The following is an 18,277-nucleotide window of genomic DNA, read 5'->3' on the forward strand; positions in this document are numbered from 1 at the left end:
ATATTGTGGTTATTGCTTTGCCCTCAAGGTCTTCTGTTTTCCACTAATCTTGCTTCTTATCTTGGCCAGACTGGTTATCTTTACAAGCAACAAATTTCACAAGAAGCCTGAGTGAGCCACTGACCCACCTAAACTCTTCATATTGTCCTGTGCCATCTTTAATCTACATGTAAACCTGCTCTTTTAATAAAACTCCAGACTATAGGGGATAACAGATAATCAGTATAAGATGGAGTCTCCCTTAGCAAACAAATCAAAGCATCAGTATCATCTTGGGAAAGTCTCAGAGATAAACATCCTCCCTTGTCTGTTCATGATATCTGCTGGGATATTACTTTTAAATCTCTCTTGTGGCATGGCTGATGTTATTGCTTCAGCTGAGTTAGTTAACCAAACTCTGCATTACTGTGTGTTATTAAAGTATTAATGGGCCAGATGGGGTGCATTTCCTCGCAACCCGGAGGCAGCGCTGATTATAATGACTCTCCGAGCTGGGGCTGATTACTGCATGTGATCTTCGCAAGCTGGAGAGATGAGGCATTCGGGGGAAATTAGACTGTAATTTAGCATTTATTATCGATGGGTCGGGAGGCCTGTTCCAGAGAGCCACCTCCTCCAGGAGCAGTGCTGGGCTTCACACCCGGCCTGGCCTGGCAGGAGTTCAGACTCACCATGGCTTCCCAGACCACTGACCATCGCTCGCGGGCAGCCCGTATCAGCGCCGGCACCGCACGCAGGAGGAGGGGGCTGAGGACGACACCGGGACAGGCCACGTGCCTCATATGGAGCCCAAGGGCACGAAGAGTGATGAAAGAACACATAGATAGGAGGCTGCAAACCAACTTGGCTTTCCCTGATGAGGAGGCAGGTTTTGATCTTTGGAGCCTCAGTTAGACCAGAGAGCAAGCCCTCGGCCTGTTACTGGGCACCTCTGATGGATGTCAAACAGCAACGTGCTCTTGGATGTGCCCCTGACATCCCCACAGCCGCCACACACGGGCACTGTCGGAGAGCCTGCCTTGCACGGGCCTGAGCTCCGTTTCAGAGCGGGCCCTCAAAGGGCATAAGCCATTTTAAGTCGGTCCCTGTAGCGCTACAAAAGGGACTTTGAGAAATACACAGCTGTTGTCTGCAGCACTCATGTCTCCGGGCGATTCCTGGTCCTCATCACGACCCAGGCAAAGCTCACTGCCTCTGGGCACCCAAAACGTGCACTGACGGACCACAACTGTTACTCCAGATGACTTTGAGAAGCAAAGGATGGCTTTAACACCCAGAATTTCTGAGGGAGAGAACTATTCCAAACTTTTACAAGGTCATGCTGAAAATTTGAAACCAAGATCTTTCCCGGCTTAATCAAGGACCCTATCTATAAGACAAAAGATATTTTTCCAAGGAAATCTGAATCACAGCAAGAACTAAGTTGGCAAAATGTGTGTCATTCACTTGGTAAGTACTATAGGGACTAAACTCCGGGATTTCCCTACGTCTCCGTCAACAAATCTGTTAGGCTAGGACCGCTCTTACCCAAAACAAGGACCAGAGCTGTAAAATAAAAGATATTTCCTCCTGAATCATGAACCATTCTTTGAAATTTGTCCCCAATATGTGAGCTGCCCAGACAACACTACAGCTGAAACGACAAAGGACAGTCATGTACTTTTGTTAGCATTAACTTCACATCAGATTCAGAGCTCTTTATTTACTTCCCGTGAAATCTTCCTAAGACTGTTGAGATATTACAGGCAGTTTTGTGACTTCACAGAATTTTAGTGAAGTCACAGCTCTAAATACTGGCCTGTGCACAAAAAACCAAGCAAGCAAGGTTGCACAAAAATTTCCAGGATTCGTTTGATGAAAAATACACACCGTTATTTCATCGACTAAGGAAACACTGGCTGGAAACCCCATGCCAGCTGGTAAAAAAACTTTTGTGCTCCCAGAGGTGTAAAAAACATGCATTAAACACTAAAAAGGGTATTTTCATACTTCCTAATTATTCACCTGAGCAGAGAATCATTGACAGAGGGAGGAGACAATGCAGCAGTGGGGCAGGAGTGCACAGATAGAGCACTCATCTTTAGGAAACTTCAATTTTTATTGGGAAGCAATTTAAGATCTAAACTGATGTTTCCCTTCCTGTGTGACTACAGGGAGCAGAGCCAAGTGCTGTGAGTGAGCTTTAGGCTGCAGGACTGTCATGTGTAAAACGTGCGTGAACAAAGAGTTTGCCATTCAAAGGAACAAACCTTTTATTTCATCCAGAAGTGGGGAAAACCAGGAAAAAATACCACGCTAATTTGAGCTATTGTGTGAAGAGATGGGAGTCAGAAGGAAGAGAAAGGGTAAGTGAATTACAGGTTTGCAGAAAGACTGACAGAACAGATGTAAACAGCCACGGCAAGATCTGGAGGTTTGGACAGGTCCCCACTCAAAGTGCTTGCTTGGATCACTGGAAAAGAAAGGGAAGAGCATTGGCACTGAGAATAAAGGGAGACAGTGTTTGGAAAGCAAAGCACTGAGAAAGATAAGGTTTGCCTTTGGAAGTAAGGAAGAAAAGGGATAGTGATGATTAGGGTTGTTTATGTTGGGGTACTCTGGTTACAGTAAAATTCAGTGGTTCTTTTTGAAGCAAACAGAAAGCCCCAGAGAACTCGGAGTGGGTTTAGAGAGCTCAAAAATAAACAGAGCTGTGGCCTGGATTGTCTAGTATTTGTAAACAGGCCCTGAACAAGGCTCATATGGAAGAGGCACTTGTGAGGAATGGGGAAATGGTGAAGAGGAGACTGGAGAATCACAGGGTTTGGAGGGACCTTGGGAGGTCCAACCTCCTGCTCAAAGCTGGGTCAGCTCTGAGGTCAAACCAGGGTCCTCAGGGCTTTATCCAGCCTGGTCCTGCCAACCTCCAAGGAGAAGGGCTGCGCAGCCCTGCCGGGTTCCCGACCCAGCGCCTCACCGTCCTCATGGGGAAGAGGCTTTCCCTCCACCCGGCTGGCACCTCCCACATTTTTACTTGCTGCTTCTCCTGCTCCTGACACGCTGTGATGAGCCCGGCTCCGGCTCTTCGATGGCCGCCTTCTTGCAGTTACTGCGGCGCCGCCAGGCTCCACTAACCCCCACCAGGTCCCACCGGGCCCTCTCGCCCGCGGCCTGCCCACCTGGCCCAGCCCCGCAGGCGCTGGCGGGCCCCCGGCACGGCAGGTCGCCGCGGTGGGAGCTGCAGCGGGTTGAGGCCGGGCCCCGGCGCTGCCCCCCGGCCCCACGGCGCTGGGGCTGCGGCGGCACGGCGGGAGGGCCCGGGCGGGGGCCGGGGGCGTTGCTAGGCACGGTGGTTGCTAGGCACCCGCGAGGCGCCGCTGAGCCCCACCCCTAGCGTAAGGGCAAGCAGAGACGTTCCGATTGGGTAAACCCAGTCACGTGAAAAGGGACGGTGGCCGGGCCGGGCCGGACAGCGGCGCTTCGGGGGCGGGGCGGGTGGAGCGCTTTCTGGCTCCTCATTGGTTCTCCCGCATCACATGGCGAGGGGGCCGCCGAAGCCGCCGCGCGGGGTCGGGCGCGGATGTGGGCCGTGGCGCGGGCGCTGTGGCCGGTGCTCGGCCTGGCGCGGCAGCGGGCGGCGGGCTGGGCCATGGCCGAGGGCTCCTCGGCGGCGCGGCCGGCGCGGCGGCCCAAGGATATGCCGCGGCACGTGTGGGCCCGCGAGCGGCGGCGGAGCGCGGGCACGGGCCTGGTGGGGCCCAACACCGTCTACCTGCAGGTGGTGGCGGCCGGGGGCCGCGACGCGGGCGCCGCCGTCTACGTCTTCTCCGAGTTCAACCGGTGAGTGAGAGGCCGCGGGGACACCCCGCCTGGGCCGGGCCCGGGGCGCCCCGTGCCCTGACCCCGCCCCCCCCTTCCCCTCAGGTATCTCTTCAACTGCGGCGAGGGCACGCAGCGGGCCATGCAGGAACACAAGTAAGTGGGGGCGACCTGGGGGGCAGGCCTGGTGGGCCGGCCTGGTTCTCCTCCCCGGGGCTGCATCGGTCCCTGCTGACCCCCGCCCCCACGTCTCGCCCTTCAGGCTGAAGATCTCACACCTGGACAGCATCTTCCTCAGCCGGGTGGCCTGGGCCAACGTCGGGGGGCTGCCAGGTGAGTGAGGAGGGCGGCTGGTTGCCCCGGTGGCAGCCTGGCATTGGGTCCGGCCATAGGCAGCAGGTGTCTAGGCCACGGGTGTCGCTTTGGGAGCTGCCTGACGCGTGGTGTTTTATGTAGCGGTGAAGGAGGAAGAGCACTGTCAGTATGGCTGGATTGCATGTGGGACTCTGCGGTGCTTCCAGCTGCAGTGTGGGCTCTGCGACGGTGCTTGCGGACACGTGGTGGGAGAGGCGCTGCCTCCCCAGCATGCGTGGCTTTATCTATCCAAAGTCTTCCAGAGTAGGTGGCTTTACCGGTGTTGTATTGCCAGCAGGGAGCTGTTCTCAAGTCAGACTAAGTTGAGTTCAAAGGAACCTACAAAGGTTTCTGGCCCACCCTGGTCCTCAAAGCAGGGTGAGATTAGAACAGATCGCTTAGGATCTTGTCTGTTAAAATTCTGGAAATCTTCAAGAAAAGAAGAGATTAATAATCTGTTCAGGTAACCTACTACAAATTCGGGATGTTTGCTTTACTGGAGGAGATAAGTGATTTATTAAAACTTCCAGAAAGCTGAGGCAAAACTGAATTTGGATCTGAGTTCAGTCCTGGCTTTCATGGCATTTGTGGGCACAGAGAGGGATCTTTCTTGTGTGATCCACCAGATGCTAGTGGGACCATGATAAAGCTGTTTTTCTGCTTTCTTTTAGGTATGATTCTCACATTAAAGGCTATGGGGCTTCAAAGATGTGTTTTCCTAGGGCCACCAAAGCTGGTAAGTAGGGGAAGCTTGCAGAAGGGAGAGCAAACCCTTCAAATGTTAAAGCTTACCTTGGAGCTGGGGGAGCTGGTATCAAAGGAGTGAATCATCATACGGGTTTAAAATGCTGGTCTGAGTCAGTGCCAACCCGAAGGTTCTGCCGGAAGGGCTGGCTTTAAAGAGAAAATCTCTTCAGTTACACACAAGACAGCATCAGACTTCTTAAAACTGTCTTGTCAGCTAATATTCTGGTAAATTATGTTTTGGGAAAAGGGTGACCTTTGTTCTCCTGTCTGCTCCCTCCCCGTTTTCTTTTAATAGAAAGTTGGTCTCTGATCTCCTGCTTAATGTGATCCTTGCCAGCCTAATGCCATGTCTAGGCTGAAAATTTCCAATCCTCAGCATTGTTTTATTTCCTTGCAATATCTGCAGTATTCATGGAAGGGATGGGGAGAGTGGTTCTTTATTTTTCTTTCTCTTTCCAAATGAGCACTGCCTACTGGAGGTGGGACATCCGCCCAGTGCTTTCTGGCTGGCTGCTGCCTGGTTTTTGTCTGACTGGGCGTTGAGCCTTTGACTTCACTGAAAATAACTGCAGCTCCTCAGAGGGGTGCTTGTGACTGCACTGCTTGGATGTGACCTCCTGATATACTGTCTTTTTTCCAGCAAAACTACTTGAAAGCAATTCGACTCTTTCCTGGACCCCTAAAAAGGATGGATTTAGGTATGTAGGTTAGTGACGTGTAGCTAATGTGAACTTGTAACTTCGTTTTGTTTCAGCTGTAGACAAAAGTTGCATTGAACAGTAGCAACTTCATAATAAATGCCTCTGGTTCAGAGCCATGCAAAGGAAGTTTTAAACATTTGTTTTGATCCGATACACTGTTCAAAGCCATCACAGGAAGAAAAACCTTATTTCTAGCTCTGTTCCTGGTGGGCAGCCGCCAGTTTGTCTGACTAGTAGACATCATTCCATTTTGGAGCACCGTAAGGGCAGTTTGCGTCCAGAGACAACCAGTGAACTTGCTTACTGTGGTGTCATGGACTAATTTTGTGAACAGTGGGCTTTTAAGAGCTCTAATTATTCATTGATCTTTGCAGTTGGGCAGAGAAAGGGAAGGGGAACATTCAGTAGATATTTTCAAGATTTAAATTCTTGTAGAGTATGAGTCTCTTCTTATGAACTTGTTAATGCCGGTTTCTGATCTCTTTTCAGCTGTGCAATTGCACACAGAGCCTGAGTATAAGGACGAGACGATGACAGTCTACCAAATACCTCTTACAGGTGAGCATGTGAGGCTGTAGTCAGAGGGCAGGAGCACTTGTTCGGTAATCGTGGTTAAAGGAGCAGCTTCTGTTTGCAAGCTGAGTAAGGAGAGGTTTATGAATTTGCATATTTTTCTCAGGAGAAGGATCTCTTTCAAAGAAACAAGGCATGCTGAGTCAGGGCCTTGGTTTCTTCCTTTAGGGGTGGGTGTATAGAATGACATGTGAAGCATCACTGGATTCAGCTGTCTTAGCCAACTGAGTTTTCTTATTGCTGGAAACTGTGCTACTTAAATTACAGGCCTAGCATTGGCAGACTTTAGCAGTTTTTAGAGAATCTGAAGGACTTGGATGACAGATGGCTCCTGAAATAAGTGGCTAGAGTATGCAGGTGCAAGTGAGACTGGGGAGAAGAGCTCTATGTTCTGGTGCGGTTTAAACATGACTGTTGTGGAAGAGGGAATGCTACTCATGCTTTTCTTATCTGTTCTTTTTGACTGAGTGATCTTTGTCTGGTTTTATTGGATTTGGGACAGGAAAACCACTAGCTGCTGAAAGTCCATTGCCTCAGAGTCCTAGAGCATCAAGCCAAGGTGGAAATAGCCCTAAAGGGGACACAGGGCCTGGATCCCCAAGAACTGCACAACAAAGCTTGGAGGAGGGCAAGGGAAAAGAAAGCCCAAAGAAAACAGGTGATAAAAATGGAATGATCTTTTTTTAACTAATAAAGTAAAATCAGATTAAAGGCATGCATTTGTCCTCCAAGCTGTTTGCTGTCTGGAAGTGAGGTCTATTGAGAAGCTTAGCTAAAGGATTACATGGAGCAGAATGAATTCTGGTACTTCAAAAGTTGATACAGAACTAGTAAGACCTAGAAATTTGATGTGATTCCTACTTGGGGTGTGAGTAGTCCCTGTAGCAGTTTGCCCCTGGCTGGAGTGGGTGCTCCAGCCTTTGTAATTTAATTACGAGTGAATGCTGAGGTTGATTATTTTCCTGTCCTGGGCTGTATTTTGGTTTCTTGTTGCTGAAACCGTGGGCTCTCTGGCCTTAGGTGCTTGTAACATTTGGCTGCTGGGCTCCCGGTTGGCTGGATGCTGTTCTTCCTGTTCATGCTTTAGCAAACACTGGCAAGTTTTGTCTTTAAGGAAACTGATAGTCAGGGATGATTCTGAGTGGTTTTGCTTTCTGTTCTAGGTGACAAACAGAAGTGTGCCAGCAGGCATCCCGATCTGGTGATGGCTTTCCTTTGTAAAGTAAGTTTGGTCCCAAAGATCTCTAAATCGTTATGGAATAGAATATTTCAGTCAGAAGGGACCTACAACAATCATCTAGTCCAACTGCTTGACCACTGCAGGGCTGACCAAAAGTTCAAGCATTAAGGACATTGTCCAAACACCTCTTAAACGCTGATGGGCTTGGGGCATCGGCCACCTCTTGAAGAAGCCTGTTCCGGGGTTTGGCCACCCACTCTGTAAAGAAATGCTTCCTGATGTCATTGGGACGTTTCATCTCGCTAAATAGGTTTAACTTCAGGTAGCATTTTCAAGCAGCACTTGGAAGTTATTTTGTGATTCTACTCTCCAAAGGTCAGAGTAACTGTACAGTGAGTAGGAATGTGTAAAAACAAGACGTTTTTATAGAAGTGCTCTCTATAGAGCAGCCAATAGAGTATACAGGTTCCATTCTTGCTTAATGCTTACAGTAGAGAAATCTATCCTGCTTACTTGGCTAAAGAAGGAAGCAAGAAGTAGCTGTGTGGTCTTGGAAACCAGAAAGTGTAGTAAAAGCTTTTGGAAGGTAAATTAAACTAGTGGCTGTGGAACTGAACAGAAAAAAAAAAATCTCTTGGCTTATGGGGAAGTATGTGGATCTTGTTTCCTGGCCCTTTTTGTTTGGCCCATAATTGTGTTCTATTTAACTGTTTTCAGATTCACCCAAAGAAGGGAAAATTCCTAGCAGCTAAAGCACAGGAGATGGGCCTGCCAGTGTGAGTACAGAATCCCAGCCTGGGGATGGGGCAACACCAGGCATGTTGATGTTGCCAAACTAAATATTTCTATGGCCTTGTTTTCAGGGGAACTCCAGCCATTCTTCCCATAATTACAGCTCTCAAAAACGGGGAGAGCATCACTTTTGAAGGCAGAGAGGTAAGATATATCTGTGCTTTCTGCTGTGGCTTTGCCATCTTCCTGTCTTCACGGGGCTCCCAGGATGACAATCTTCTTACGCAGAATGTTTTGCCTGTGAATAGGTGTTGGGACGCTTGTGGCTTTTTCTAACAGCCATTCTTGAGGCAAGGGTGGGTGATGGTTGTCTGCCCATTCCCTCTCATCCCTTGTAAGAGCCTGGCATGGGTTTTGCTGGTTTTGAGCTTTGTGTGGCTACGCTTTTGGTTAGTGACTAGTCCTTGTTCCAGCCCCAAATTGTTGCTGAATGTGGCTCTCAGGGGGAGCGTGTCTGGGGCTGTTGCTGTCTGGGCGTGATTAGGGAAGTATGCTCTGAAATGAATTCATTTGTGAATATGGCTGTATGTTTGCTATCTGTCAGAGTTTTTTCATGCCCCCTTCCCAAAGCTGACTCAGGTCTAGGAGTGAACTAGTGGAGTTGATCCCTGCATGCTTTAAATCTGGCGTTTGAATGCCTGTGTAGCTGTCACTCCCCCCCCTTACTCTCTCTGCACCTCTTAGACCGAAAGAAGCTCAATGGTTCCTGTGCGCAGGGTCTTAATCTCTCACGCACTAGTCTGAGGGGAGAGGCAGAGCCAGCTCTGGCCGTGTCCCAGGTGATCTGTAAGTGAGGATCCTAACCTGGGGGATAGGATTGGCACACCTTTGTGTCATAAGAATTTCACAAAGCGTTTTTTTCTTAAGCGCACTTTTACTACTGTCTGAATCTGCTGTGGGAGCCTAGAAGCTGCTAAAATTCCCTTCCTTACATTGGATTGTGGTTTGCTCTGAGAGCAGGGTTGGGATTTGTTATTACACAGCGGTGTTTACTTGTGTAACGTGAGCAGAAAGGGAGTGAGGCCTGTGCTGACTGGGTTTGCTGAGCACTGAGAGAGCATGTGTGGAGCTGCCTGCTGCGGGCTGGGTGACCGAACAGCTGCCCAGAGTCGGATACGGTGCAAGAAAGGCTGTGTTTGTAGCTTGACTGGGGTGTGATCTGTGTGTACCTGCAGCTCTTGCCTGAAGAACTGTGCGCCCCTGCTGATCCTGGCCCGGTGTTCATTGTGCTGGAGTGTCCTCATGAGGGCTTTGTGGATGCCATCTGTGAAAACGAGACCTTCCGAAGGTAGCGGGGGTTGTGTGACCAGGAGTGTTTGGGGGAAGAACATCTTTGCTGAGCTTTGCCAAAGAGAAGTTCTGTTCAGGATGCGTCTGTTCCTGTGGCTGATGTCTGAACTATTTGGCACTATTAAGGGGCTAGAGATGCAAGAAAGGACTGGTGGTGCATTTTGAGCCTTCTTGGAAAGGCAGGCCTGTGCAGGACCTGTGGAGTTCTGTAGCAGTGACAGGTCTGTCTTCCCTCAGGGGCCTCCAGAGAAGGAAACCTACACTGGTGTCTTGCTGGGGAGCAATGTAGAGACTGCCACTTCCGTGTGCGGTGGAAGCCTGGACTGCACGTACTGCCTCTGTAGGGCTTGCGCAGAAGCATGCTAAGCTTCTGAAAAGCTCTGCAGATGTTGCTCTTGGAGGAGAGGAAGTTCCCTGGGTGGAAGAGTGGACGTTTAAGCAAGTGGTGGGCTTGAGCTTTGCGGAGCCAAGCATGATGTGGAGCGTAGAGCTCCTGAGCCGTGCTCTTAAGATCTGTGTTCTGCCTGCTTTGAGGCAGGGCATTTCTGGAGGTACCAAGACGGGAGTGGGGAGGGGATGCCAAAGTGTCGGAGGACTGAAGCTCAGGTATTCTTTCTGTATGTGAATGTGCCCCAGGTACCAGGAAGGACTTCCCGAGAACCAGGTGGCCTTGGTTATTCACATGACTCCAGAGTCAGTGCTTCGAGACAGCCGCTACCAGCAATGGCTGGAAAGGTACATGATCTTCTCATTATTTGGTTTCATGTCACTGTTGGGCAGCAGTGTGTTCTTATGGCGCAAATGCTTTTCCCAGAGTAGAAATAGCTGTTGGGTGGCAGCAGCACTATGCTGGCTCCGATGAGATATTATCCTATGGCTCAGGTGTGCTCATCTGCCCAACTCTAACATGAGGCTGAAGCTGTTGTGTGTTTTATTGCCCTCTTACAGATTTGGACCTGGAACTCAGCACTTGGTGCTCAATGAGAACTCCTCTGCGGTGCACAACCCACGCAGCTACAAGATCCAAACCCAGCTGAACCTCATCCACCCCGAGATCTTCCCTCTGCTCACCACCTACCAGAGCAAGGTAGGCAAGGCCTTCTTGCCTGCGTACCTCACACCCCTGAGCAAAGAATGTGTTCAATGTCTCTCTTCTCTGTAGGAAGAAGAGGCTGTGTGTAGCGTGCCCATTGTGCGAGGAGAGTGCCTCTTGAAATACCACTTCAGACCCCAACAGGAGTGGCAGAGGTTGGTGGGAATCTTTGGCTTCCCGGTTTTTGGTTGTTGTCTTGAAACAGCTTTTCGGTATGAGTCTGTGGTGAGGGAGGACAGTGTGTAGGCATCTTTTGTAGATTCTTACTGGTGGGGTAGCTGCCAAGCTGTCAGCTGTGTCTTGGGCTGTGCGTCCCTGTCCCTGAAAGTCTCAGACAAGGTGTAGGACACGGATGAGTGAACCACTGAAAACACCACCTGGACAACGGTTCGGAGTGTTGTTTCTGTCCCTCACTCTTGTAGCCTCATGTGCTCCTCTGTCCTTTGCTTTGACCTCATATACTGTGCACCCAACCATGGCTGTGGCAAGGAAAGGCTTTTTGGGGAGTCTGGTTAAAGTCCTGTCAGGCTTTCTCGGTCTTCAAATGGTATCAGAGTAGAAAGTCCCAGGTGATTAAACAGTTGCAGACTTTTCCGTTGGTGCTTGCTTTGTGTGCAAGCAAGTGAAGCTGCTTAATTAGGATCTTAAGGGCAGGGGACTACAAGGGGGACTACAGGGGACTACAAGGGAGGGGATACCAGCTGCCATGGCTCAAATTTCTGGCTCTGTTGGGCAGAATAGGAAGACCCAGATGCCAAGAAGGGTTTAAGTTTCTCTGCTTTAAGGTGTCTGAAGGCCTGTGGTACTGCACATGCTTCTGATGCAGGGCCAGGATACAGGTCCCTGGTGCTTTTGACGGTTGCCTGGAGCCCGTTTGGGTGGTTGTGCTTCTTCCAGGAGTCTCCGTGCTGCCTTGCAGTGCCCTCTAGTGCCTGGCAGCTCTCTGGATCTGGGCAGTGCAGGGGAGCATGGTGCTTTTCCAGGAGCTTCTCCAGTTTGGTTTAGAATGATTATTTCTCTGGCATAGCTCAGCCCAACCGGGCTTTTTTGGCACATATCACACTCATGGATGTATTTTCCCCCATCCTGCAAAATGGAACTTGGAATGAGCATTTGACCCTTTGTTGTAAGGCTGTTTTGGCACAGTAATTTGGCACTTTGCTCTGAAAAGTGGTGTCTTTTCGGTTCCCACCCTGCCCCATCCTGATACGTGTCCTGTTCTTTCAGAGATGCTGTGACTGTCTGTGATCATGATGCGTTTGTAAGTGAAGCCTTGGATCTCCCTGACTTCCAGACTCGTGTGAAGGAGTGCAAAGAGAGCTTGGCTGCCGTACCAGGTAAGGATCAACAACTTGTCTTGCATCAGTGTAATGGGAAGCAGAAGGTCTTGGTTACTTATTGCTTTGGAGCCCAAACAAAGCTGTGAACATGCAGTTTTCCTGCTGCCTGAGAGGTGCTTTTGGTCTTCCTGGAGCTGTGCAGAGGACAGGCTTCGCGCAAACTGAGTTAGCTCGTTTCAGATGGATTTACGCAGTCTTGTGCTTCTGGTTTTCTAGAGCTGCTCGGTTTGGGGATTGAGTGCTGTTGGGGGCAATTAAGAGACAAAGCACCCGCGTGTTATTTCTCTGACTTGACCAGAGCTCTGCTCCTGCTGAATGTGCTGTCATAGCAGCCACAGTGCGAGTCCCTGTGTCTGGGAGAAGGCTTGCTCTAGAACCAGTTCCCTGCGGGGCTCTCTCCTCTGAACTTCAGGTGTCCCGTTGGCAGTGAGGCTTTCATGGTACAACACAGCACTGCTCACCGTCTGCATCCTGATTCCAGGGAGAGTCGGGGCACTGTAGAACAGGAGTCAGGTCCCTCTTGAACTGCCAGCTCCGTCATGAGCAATGAGCAGAGTCCGTGTTTGCCTGCCTTTGGGTATGCAGTTATGTGTTGTGATATTTTCCTGGTGGTGCTTTTTCTGTCTTCCCTTGTAAACCTTGCTGCTGTAGGAAAGGCAGAGGCTGAGGGAGGCAAAACTGAATGTGCTGGACTTGTAGACTCTGTAGTTACTAGGCTGTCGGACTAAATGGTGTCTAACTGGGCAGTATGGAGATAACATTCACCTACAAATACTTGTTTTCTGTTTTCTCCAGGAAATGTGGGTGCTTATCCTGAAATTGTGTTCTTGGGAACAGGATCTGCAATTCCAATGAAAATCCGAAACGTCAGTTCCACACTGGTAAATACCAGGTAAATCCCAATGTCACACATTCTGCTTGGAGAGGCTCAGTGTCTCAGGAGGATATTTCCCAAGGCCTGTTTTGACCAGTGTGTTGATGATGCAGGGAGAGTGCCCCTGTTGTGGAGTCTGTAGGATTTCACTTTTGGGCGCCTGTCTCTCTGTAGATGGGGAAGACTTGAGAGCCACCTGTAAAGCCAAATATTTAATGTCTTCATTTTGCCATCTGCCCCAAGGGTGTGTTCGGCATCAACAAAAGCCCAGAATGAGCTATGAGGACAGTAGAGCGCTGAGAGCTCTCTGCCTTCCAACCCGGAGGATCCCTCTCCCTGAACGGGCCCTGCTCAGAGCTCATACAGTGACTGCTAAATGTCTTTGTCACTTGTCTTGCCAGCGCTACCCGGTCCCTGCTCTTGGACTGTGGAGAAGGAACATTTGGGCAGCTCTGTCGCCACTACGGAGAGCAAGTTGACCAAGTGCTGTGTAACATAGTAGCCGTGTTTGTGTCTCACATGCATACTGATCATCATTCGGTAGGTTGAGTGTGTGGGAAGGAGAAGGGGTTCTGTGCAGGCATGCTCTGCTCTTGGGATTCAGCTGCAGCTGCTGAATGCGGGCTGCCCTGCTGTTAGGGCTGCGCTTCCCCTCTGCTTTCCCCAGGCACTACTGAATCGGTGTTTCTGATCTCCTCTTCCTTCCTGTTATGGGTCCCTGCAGACTTGCTGGGAGCGTCCAGAATTGTAATTTTTTCGCAGTGTCCAACCCAGCTTCCTTCAGTGTTCTGCAATAAATAGTGACAGAAGGACCAGTTGGTCTATTTCAGATGGGGCCTGATCAGGGCAGGCTGTTTGCTGGTCTGGTGTCTTGTGTCTGGAAACTGCACCGAACCTGAGATGTTGGGTGGAGACTTTCTGCTCTTTGCCCATCTTTTGGGAGCCGACACAGCAGCACTGTTCCGGAAGGGTTGAGGGGCTTGTGTTGTGGGCTGCTGGCCAGCAGCTTGGGGGCATAAACAGTGACAGTGTTACAGCAGCCCAGCCAGCTGCAGTTACTGGAAAAGCAGTAATCATCTATTTTTGACTATAGATTTTCCAAAAACTGCAGCTTGCTGGGCTGCGGTAGCACTGTTGCCACTCACACCCCAGGTATCTGACTACAGCTTGCTGTCTTGTTTATTCCCTTTGCAGGGGTTGGTGAACATCCTGATGGAGAGGCGGAGAGCTCTTGTAAGTAGTACTGTTGTTTCACTGCTCCTGAACTTGCCTTGGGGTGAGGGGAACTTCTGAGTAGCGGAAAAGCACCATTATTTCCCTTAAGTATTTCTTCTCTCTGGTTTGGTGCGTACCTAGTACTGAGTTTTTTTTCCTCCCCGCTCCCCCCTTTGCTTTTCCAGGCAGCCCTTGGTCAGGCTTTCAGCCCTCTGTTTCTGGTAGCACCTGAACAGATCATGCCTTGGCTACAGGAGTACCACAACCACTGTGAAGCGATTCTTGGCGACATCAAGTGAGTGTTCTGTGTGGTATGTGGAGAAACGTCCTTGCTGGGTCCTTACTTGAGGCAAACTACTGTCATCCATTCCCCTCACCCCTTTGTTGAAGCCAGCTCCTCCCGACTCCTTCCACTGTGTGTAGAATTAGGAAGTGCTGTTTGCAAAGGGGAGGACAGGGTTTGTTACTCGGTTGTGCTACTTAGTAGAGGCTTACATGCAGGCTTTCCTTTTCCTTAGGAAAGGGGAGTTGGGCAAGTGAAAAAAGATTCTCGGAAGAGAGAGTATTTGACAGTGGGGAAGAAGTGGTTGGAGGAGTTACTGGGACACTGGCTAGTGAAAGCAGGGGAAAACAGATGGGTGCACAAAAATGTCTTGTTTGTGAGGTGCTGAGCTGAGAAGGAGAAATAGGCTGCTTAAAGATAAGATAAGGTTCTACTTTGTACCTGTCCTTAGTTCTCTCTTCTCCCTTACAGAATGATTCCTTCCCAGTCCCTTGTGAAAAGCTGCGAGAACATCAAACCTAAAGTCAAATGGTTTGTGGGCTCTCTGTTAGAGAGCTACGACTTGGCTGAGGTAAGCTCAGGGGCTGGCAGGGTCAGTTGGTATGAGGAGCAAGAGGGGACCCGAGGTCTAATGCTTATATCCTTGTTCAGTTTCAGACTTGTGAAGTCCAACACTGTAAAAATGCTTTTGCGTGCTCAGTGGTCCACAAATCTGGCTGGAAGGTAGTCTACTCTGGTGACACGATGCCCTGCATGGCCTTAGTACAAATGGGTAGGTGACAAAAACCCTCTGCTTGAAAAATCTCTTGGAGAAAGGTCTTGAACTGTCAGTATCCGAAGTGGGTACCCCCAAACCCTTGGTGTTATGCCTGTGACACAATGAGGGGCTAAGGAGGGAGATGAGAGTTCCCTGCCTAGTCTGTAGCCTGTATTCTGTAGTCTGTATTCAACCGAAGGCTGAATATATGATTATTTACACAGGGAAGAATGCTACTCTGCTGATCCATGAAGCGACGCTGGAAGATGGCATGGAAAAAGAAGCAATAGAGAAGACACACAGGTGGGGTGTGTTCTGCTGTTTATCACTATTAGGAAGGTGAAAATGCAGAGCTGGGCTTTGTCCTTGGAGGTGGTGGTGAGGGACTCGAATCCTGGAGATGGTTCTGGTGTTATGTGGAGCTCTTTGCACCAGCCCTGTAACTCAGAGCTCCTCTGAACGTCCCCAGAGAGAGATGGGGAAAGCTTTTTAAAGTGGTCAGGAGTAACTCTACAAATCAACTAGCCCAAAGGCAATCAAGCCTCTGCTTGATTACATTTCAGGACTAAGCTCAGGAGGTAGAAGAGTCGTCATACCCACCCCCAGCTAACCGCCAGTTCAAACTGAGCGCTGCAGCCGGTGATACTGAGTACTGCCCCCAGCAAAAGTAGGGAGACCTGAGAGCAGCTTCTTGGAATTACATGTGAGTTACAGGGCGAGAAAGCTGGACTTGCTGGTGCTCCTGGGACAAGTATTTGAATAAGCCCGTGTCCCCAGTTTGTGGAGCTCTTAATTGTAGAGCTCCAAGTAGTTACAGCTGCTTTCCTGCACTCGGATTTCTTTGGAAGTCAAGAGATTTGCCACCAGTGCAGGGTGTCAGACGAAGGGGTGCCTGCAAAGAGCAGGGACACCTTGTGCCCAGCGAGTGTTAGACAGTACGTAGTATCGCTCTTGGTGCGATGTGGCCAAATGCAAAGCAGCCTGGCCGGCCCCATTGGAGAGGCAGCGCTAGCCAGCCTGCGTGTGACCAGTGCCATGTTGCTGTTCCTTTTGCAGCACCACCTCCCAGGCTATTCAGACTGGGATGAAGATGAATGCAGAGTTCATCATGCTCAATCACTTCAGTCAGAGATACGCCAAGATCCCGCTGTTCAGTGAAGACTTCAGCGAGAGGGTTGGAATTGCATTCGATCATATGAGGGTAAGTTGGGAGCTTTGATCCAGACAGCGGGACAGATTTCAGTGTTACTTTGGGTTGGCTGCTCAGGAATTAAATTCTCCGCTTGTAATGTTGTATCAATACACCACGTCCTTCTGATGAGTAACCTCCTCTGAAACAGCTCTTTGTACTGCTGGCAGCAGACATGGCCAGCATGGGCAATGGGTGGTACAGAGTGAGACAGGGGCCGATGGCTCTTGGGAACAGAAGTGCCCTTCTAACGCATTGGGTACTTGCCTCATGTCACCTCTACTTTGTGCAGGCTACTCACAGCTGAAAACGTAATTTTGCTTCCATTCTCACTCCCTTCTCAATTGGTGTGATGCAAAAGACATCCAGGAGCCAAAAGCTGCCGCCATTGGATTGAACACGGTCATAGCAGTGAGAATAGCTCGCTAATCAATCACAACTTGTGCAGCGTCCACATCATTTCTTGTAAAGAAAATGTAAATAACTTGGCATACGGGATCTGTGTAGGGTTGGAAATGAAGACCTGCCTGTTAGTTTTCCGCTGAAGACGGTCAGCGAGGTTAGGGCAGCTCTATGCTGGGTGCTGTGCAGAGGCCCACGCAGTGTCCTGCCACCTGACCAGGAACAAACAGAGGGCGAAGAAGGAAAACAAAAAGCAGTTCTCACGCAGGCGTTCCTGTGTTTGATGTATTTCAGGTACGTTTTGGTGACTTCCCGACCATCCCGAAGCTGATCCCGCCTCTGAAGGCTTTGTTTGCAGATGATATAGTAGAAATGGAGGAACGGAAGGAAAAACGGGAGATGCGCCTTCTGAAGGAGACTGCTATCGTCTTGGAAAAAGTGGCTGCTGGTGAGAACAAGGAAGCGCCATGCCAGAAACGGAAACAAGCCAAGAACCATCAGGAACTATCAAACAAGAAGCTTAAAACAGTGAACTGAAAGAAGCAAGGCTGAGAAAGCTCTGCTCTGTAAGAGGTGCCTTGCTCTCCGCAGGCCCTGAGAGCACGTAGTGCTGGGGGCTGCCCGTGGGCACCATGGAAAAAGGGGCTGGCCTCGGCGTCTGGGGCTGCTTGGCCATCGCGGATCCCCGTGGGCTGAAGCCACCACGCATGCTGTCAGCAGCGCGAGTCCTTGCGGTGACAGTATCTGCCCATACAGTTCCTGCTCCTGGGTCTCACCAGTCCATGTGTCATTTTTCTTTTAGCCAAAAGTTCTTCTCTCTGGTTTTAGGTTTTGGTTTTATGCTAGAAGCTATGGATAGTGTAACAGCAGCAACTGTGACCTTTGCAAAAGATCAGGTTTGAGAAGCCCTTGTGGGGCTGGGGATTCGGCAGAATAAGGTGGGTAGGTCTCTGGGTTATGAGGAACGTAACCAGGTTTGAGAACCCACCTCACAATAAAATGGGACACAAGTAATTTTTAGATTAACTAGAGATGTGAATGCTGCTGTGTTCCCATTTTATTTTGGTTTTCTCATCTGATTATTTTTAATAAGATCAGTTTTCCAAAACCTTGAGAATCTAAATAAACCACTCACCATCTTACAGGGGGCTGTGTTTTGGCTAGATGGCTAATGAGGACTTAGTGAGGGAACACAAACACCTGAATTGTTCCATAGAATGGCCTCGGCTGCGTGTTTCTGCCTTACAGCATTGGCGTAAAAACTAAGATCTTGCCCCTATGCTGGAGCCTCATGTCTGTTCTGCTTGTGTTTCATGCCAGCAAAATCATATCTGTCTCTGCTACCCTGCAGCCAGGAGCTTCGCTTTTGTCTGTTCAAGCTGATAACAACCGTGATGGCTTTTGAATGACTCCAGAGCAGACACACCTGAGAGTTTCCTCAAACAGATCCCAGTCCTGGATGCATGGGGCCAGGAAAGCTGACTATGGCAGCTGATGTGGGGCAGGTCTGCGGTTAAGAGGAGTGTTTTCAAGGCTTTCTGTGGGTCAGTTTTGCTTCTTCCCTGTTGACTGTGGGTTTGGAAGCAGGAGGAGCTGCGGCCTGTTCCAATTCAGGAGTTGGAAGGAACTGGAAGGCACTGGGCCCTCAGGTGTTGCCCAGCAGCATACCAGCGCACCTATTAAAGATTT

The 18,277-nt window shown here is 49.8% G+C and overlaps 1 protein-coding gene across 2 annotated transcripts; it reads left to right on the top strand.

Annotated features, from left to right (window-relative positions):
- Nucleotides 1-3,532: 3,532 nt before the first annotated feature.
- On the top strand, nucleotides 3,533-17,730 carry ELAC2 (elaC ribonuclease Z 2). 2 transcript variants are annotated; one of them, XM_054221805.1, is made up of 25 exons: nucleotides 3,538-3,819; nucleotides 3,904-3,954; nucleotides 4,061-4,131; nucleotides 4,824-4,888; nucleotides 5,540-5,597; nucleotides 6,090-6,158; nucleotides 6,676-6,831; nucleotides 7,337-7,395; nucleotides 8,071-8,129; nucleotides 8,217-8,289; nucleotides 8,394-8,441; nucleotides 9,321-9,433; nucleotides 10,072-10,170; nucleotides 10,384-10,522; nucleotides 10,598-10,683; nucleotides 11,756-11,865; nucleotides 12,664-12,760; nucleotides 13,144-13,282; nucleotides 13,937-13,975; nucleotides 14,143-14,252; nucleotides 14,712-14,811; nucleotides 14,892-15,012; nucleotides 15,222-15,300; nucleotides 16,054-16,198; nucleotides 16,883-17,730. In XM_054221805.1, exons 1-25 carry the CDS (start codon nucleotides 3,560-3,562, stop codon nucleotides 17,123-17,125), a joined length of 2,589 nt encoding a protein of 862 aa, XP_054077780.1. In that variant the 5' UTR covers nucleotides 3,538-3,559; the 3' UTR covers nucleotides 17,126-17,730. The 2 variants fall into 2 exon arrangements, with proteins under 2 accessions (XP_054077781.1, XP_054077780.1); XM_054221806.1 differs by lacking the exon at nucleotides 8,394-8,441 and having other exon boundaries at nucleotides 3,533-3,819.
- The last annotated feature ends 547 nt before the right edge of the window (nucleotides 17,731-18,277 follow it).

The sequence above is a fragment of the Rissa tridactyla genome, chromosome 15, assembly GCF_028500815.1.
Source record: "Rissa tridactyla isolate bRisTri1 chromosome 15, bRisTri1.patW.cur.20221130, whole genome shotgun sequence".
Lineage (NCBI taxonomy): Eukaryota > Metazoa > Chordata > Aves > Charadriiformes > Laridae > Rissa > Rissa tridactyla.

Bases quoted from the DNA above. Each gene is read 5' to 3' on its own strand.
- ELAC2 (XM_054221805.1), top strand. From the start codon at position 3,560: ATGTGGGCCGTGGCGCGGGCGCTGTGGCCGGTGCTCGGCCTGGCGCGG. The intron at 13,283-13,936 runs GTAGGTTGAGTG...TTCCCTTTGCAG, and splicing joins TGCATACTGATCATCATTCG to GGGTTGGTGAACATCCTGAT. The intron at 15,301-16,053 runs GTGGGGTGTGTT...TTCCTTTTGCAG, and splicing joins GCAATAGAGAAGACACACAG to CACCACCTCCCAGGCTATTC.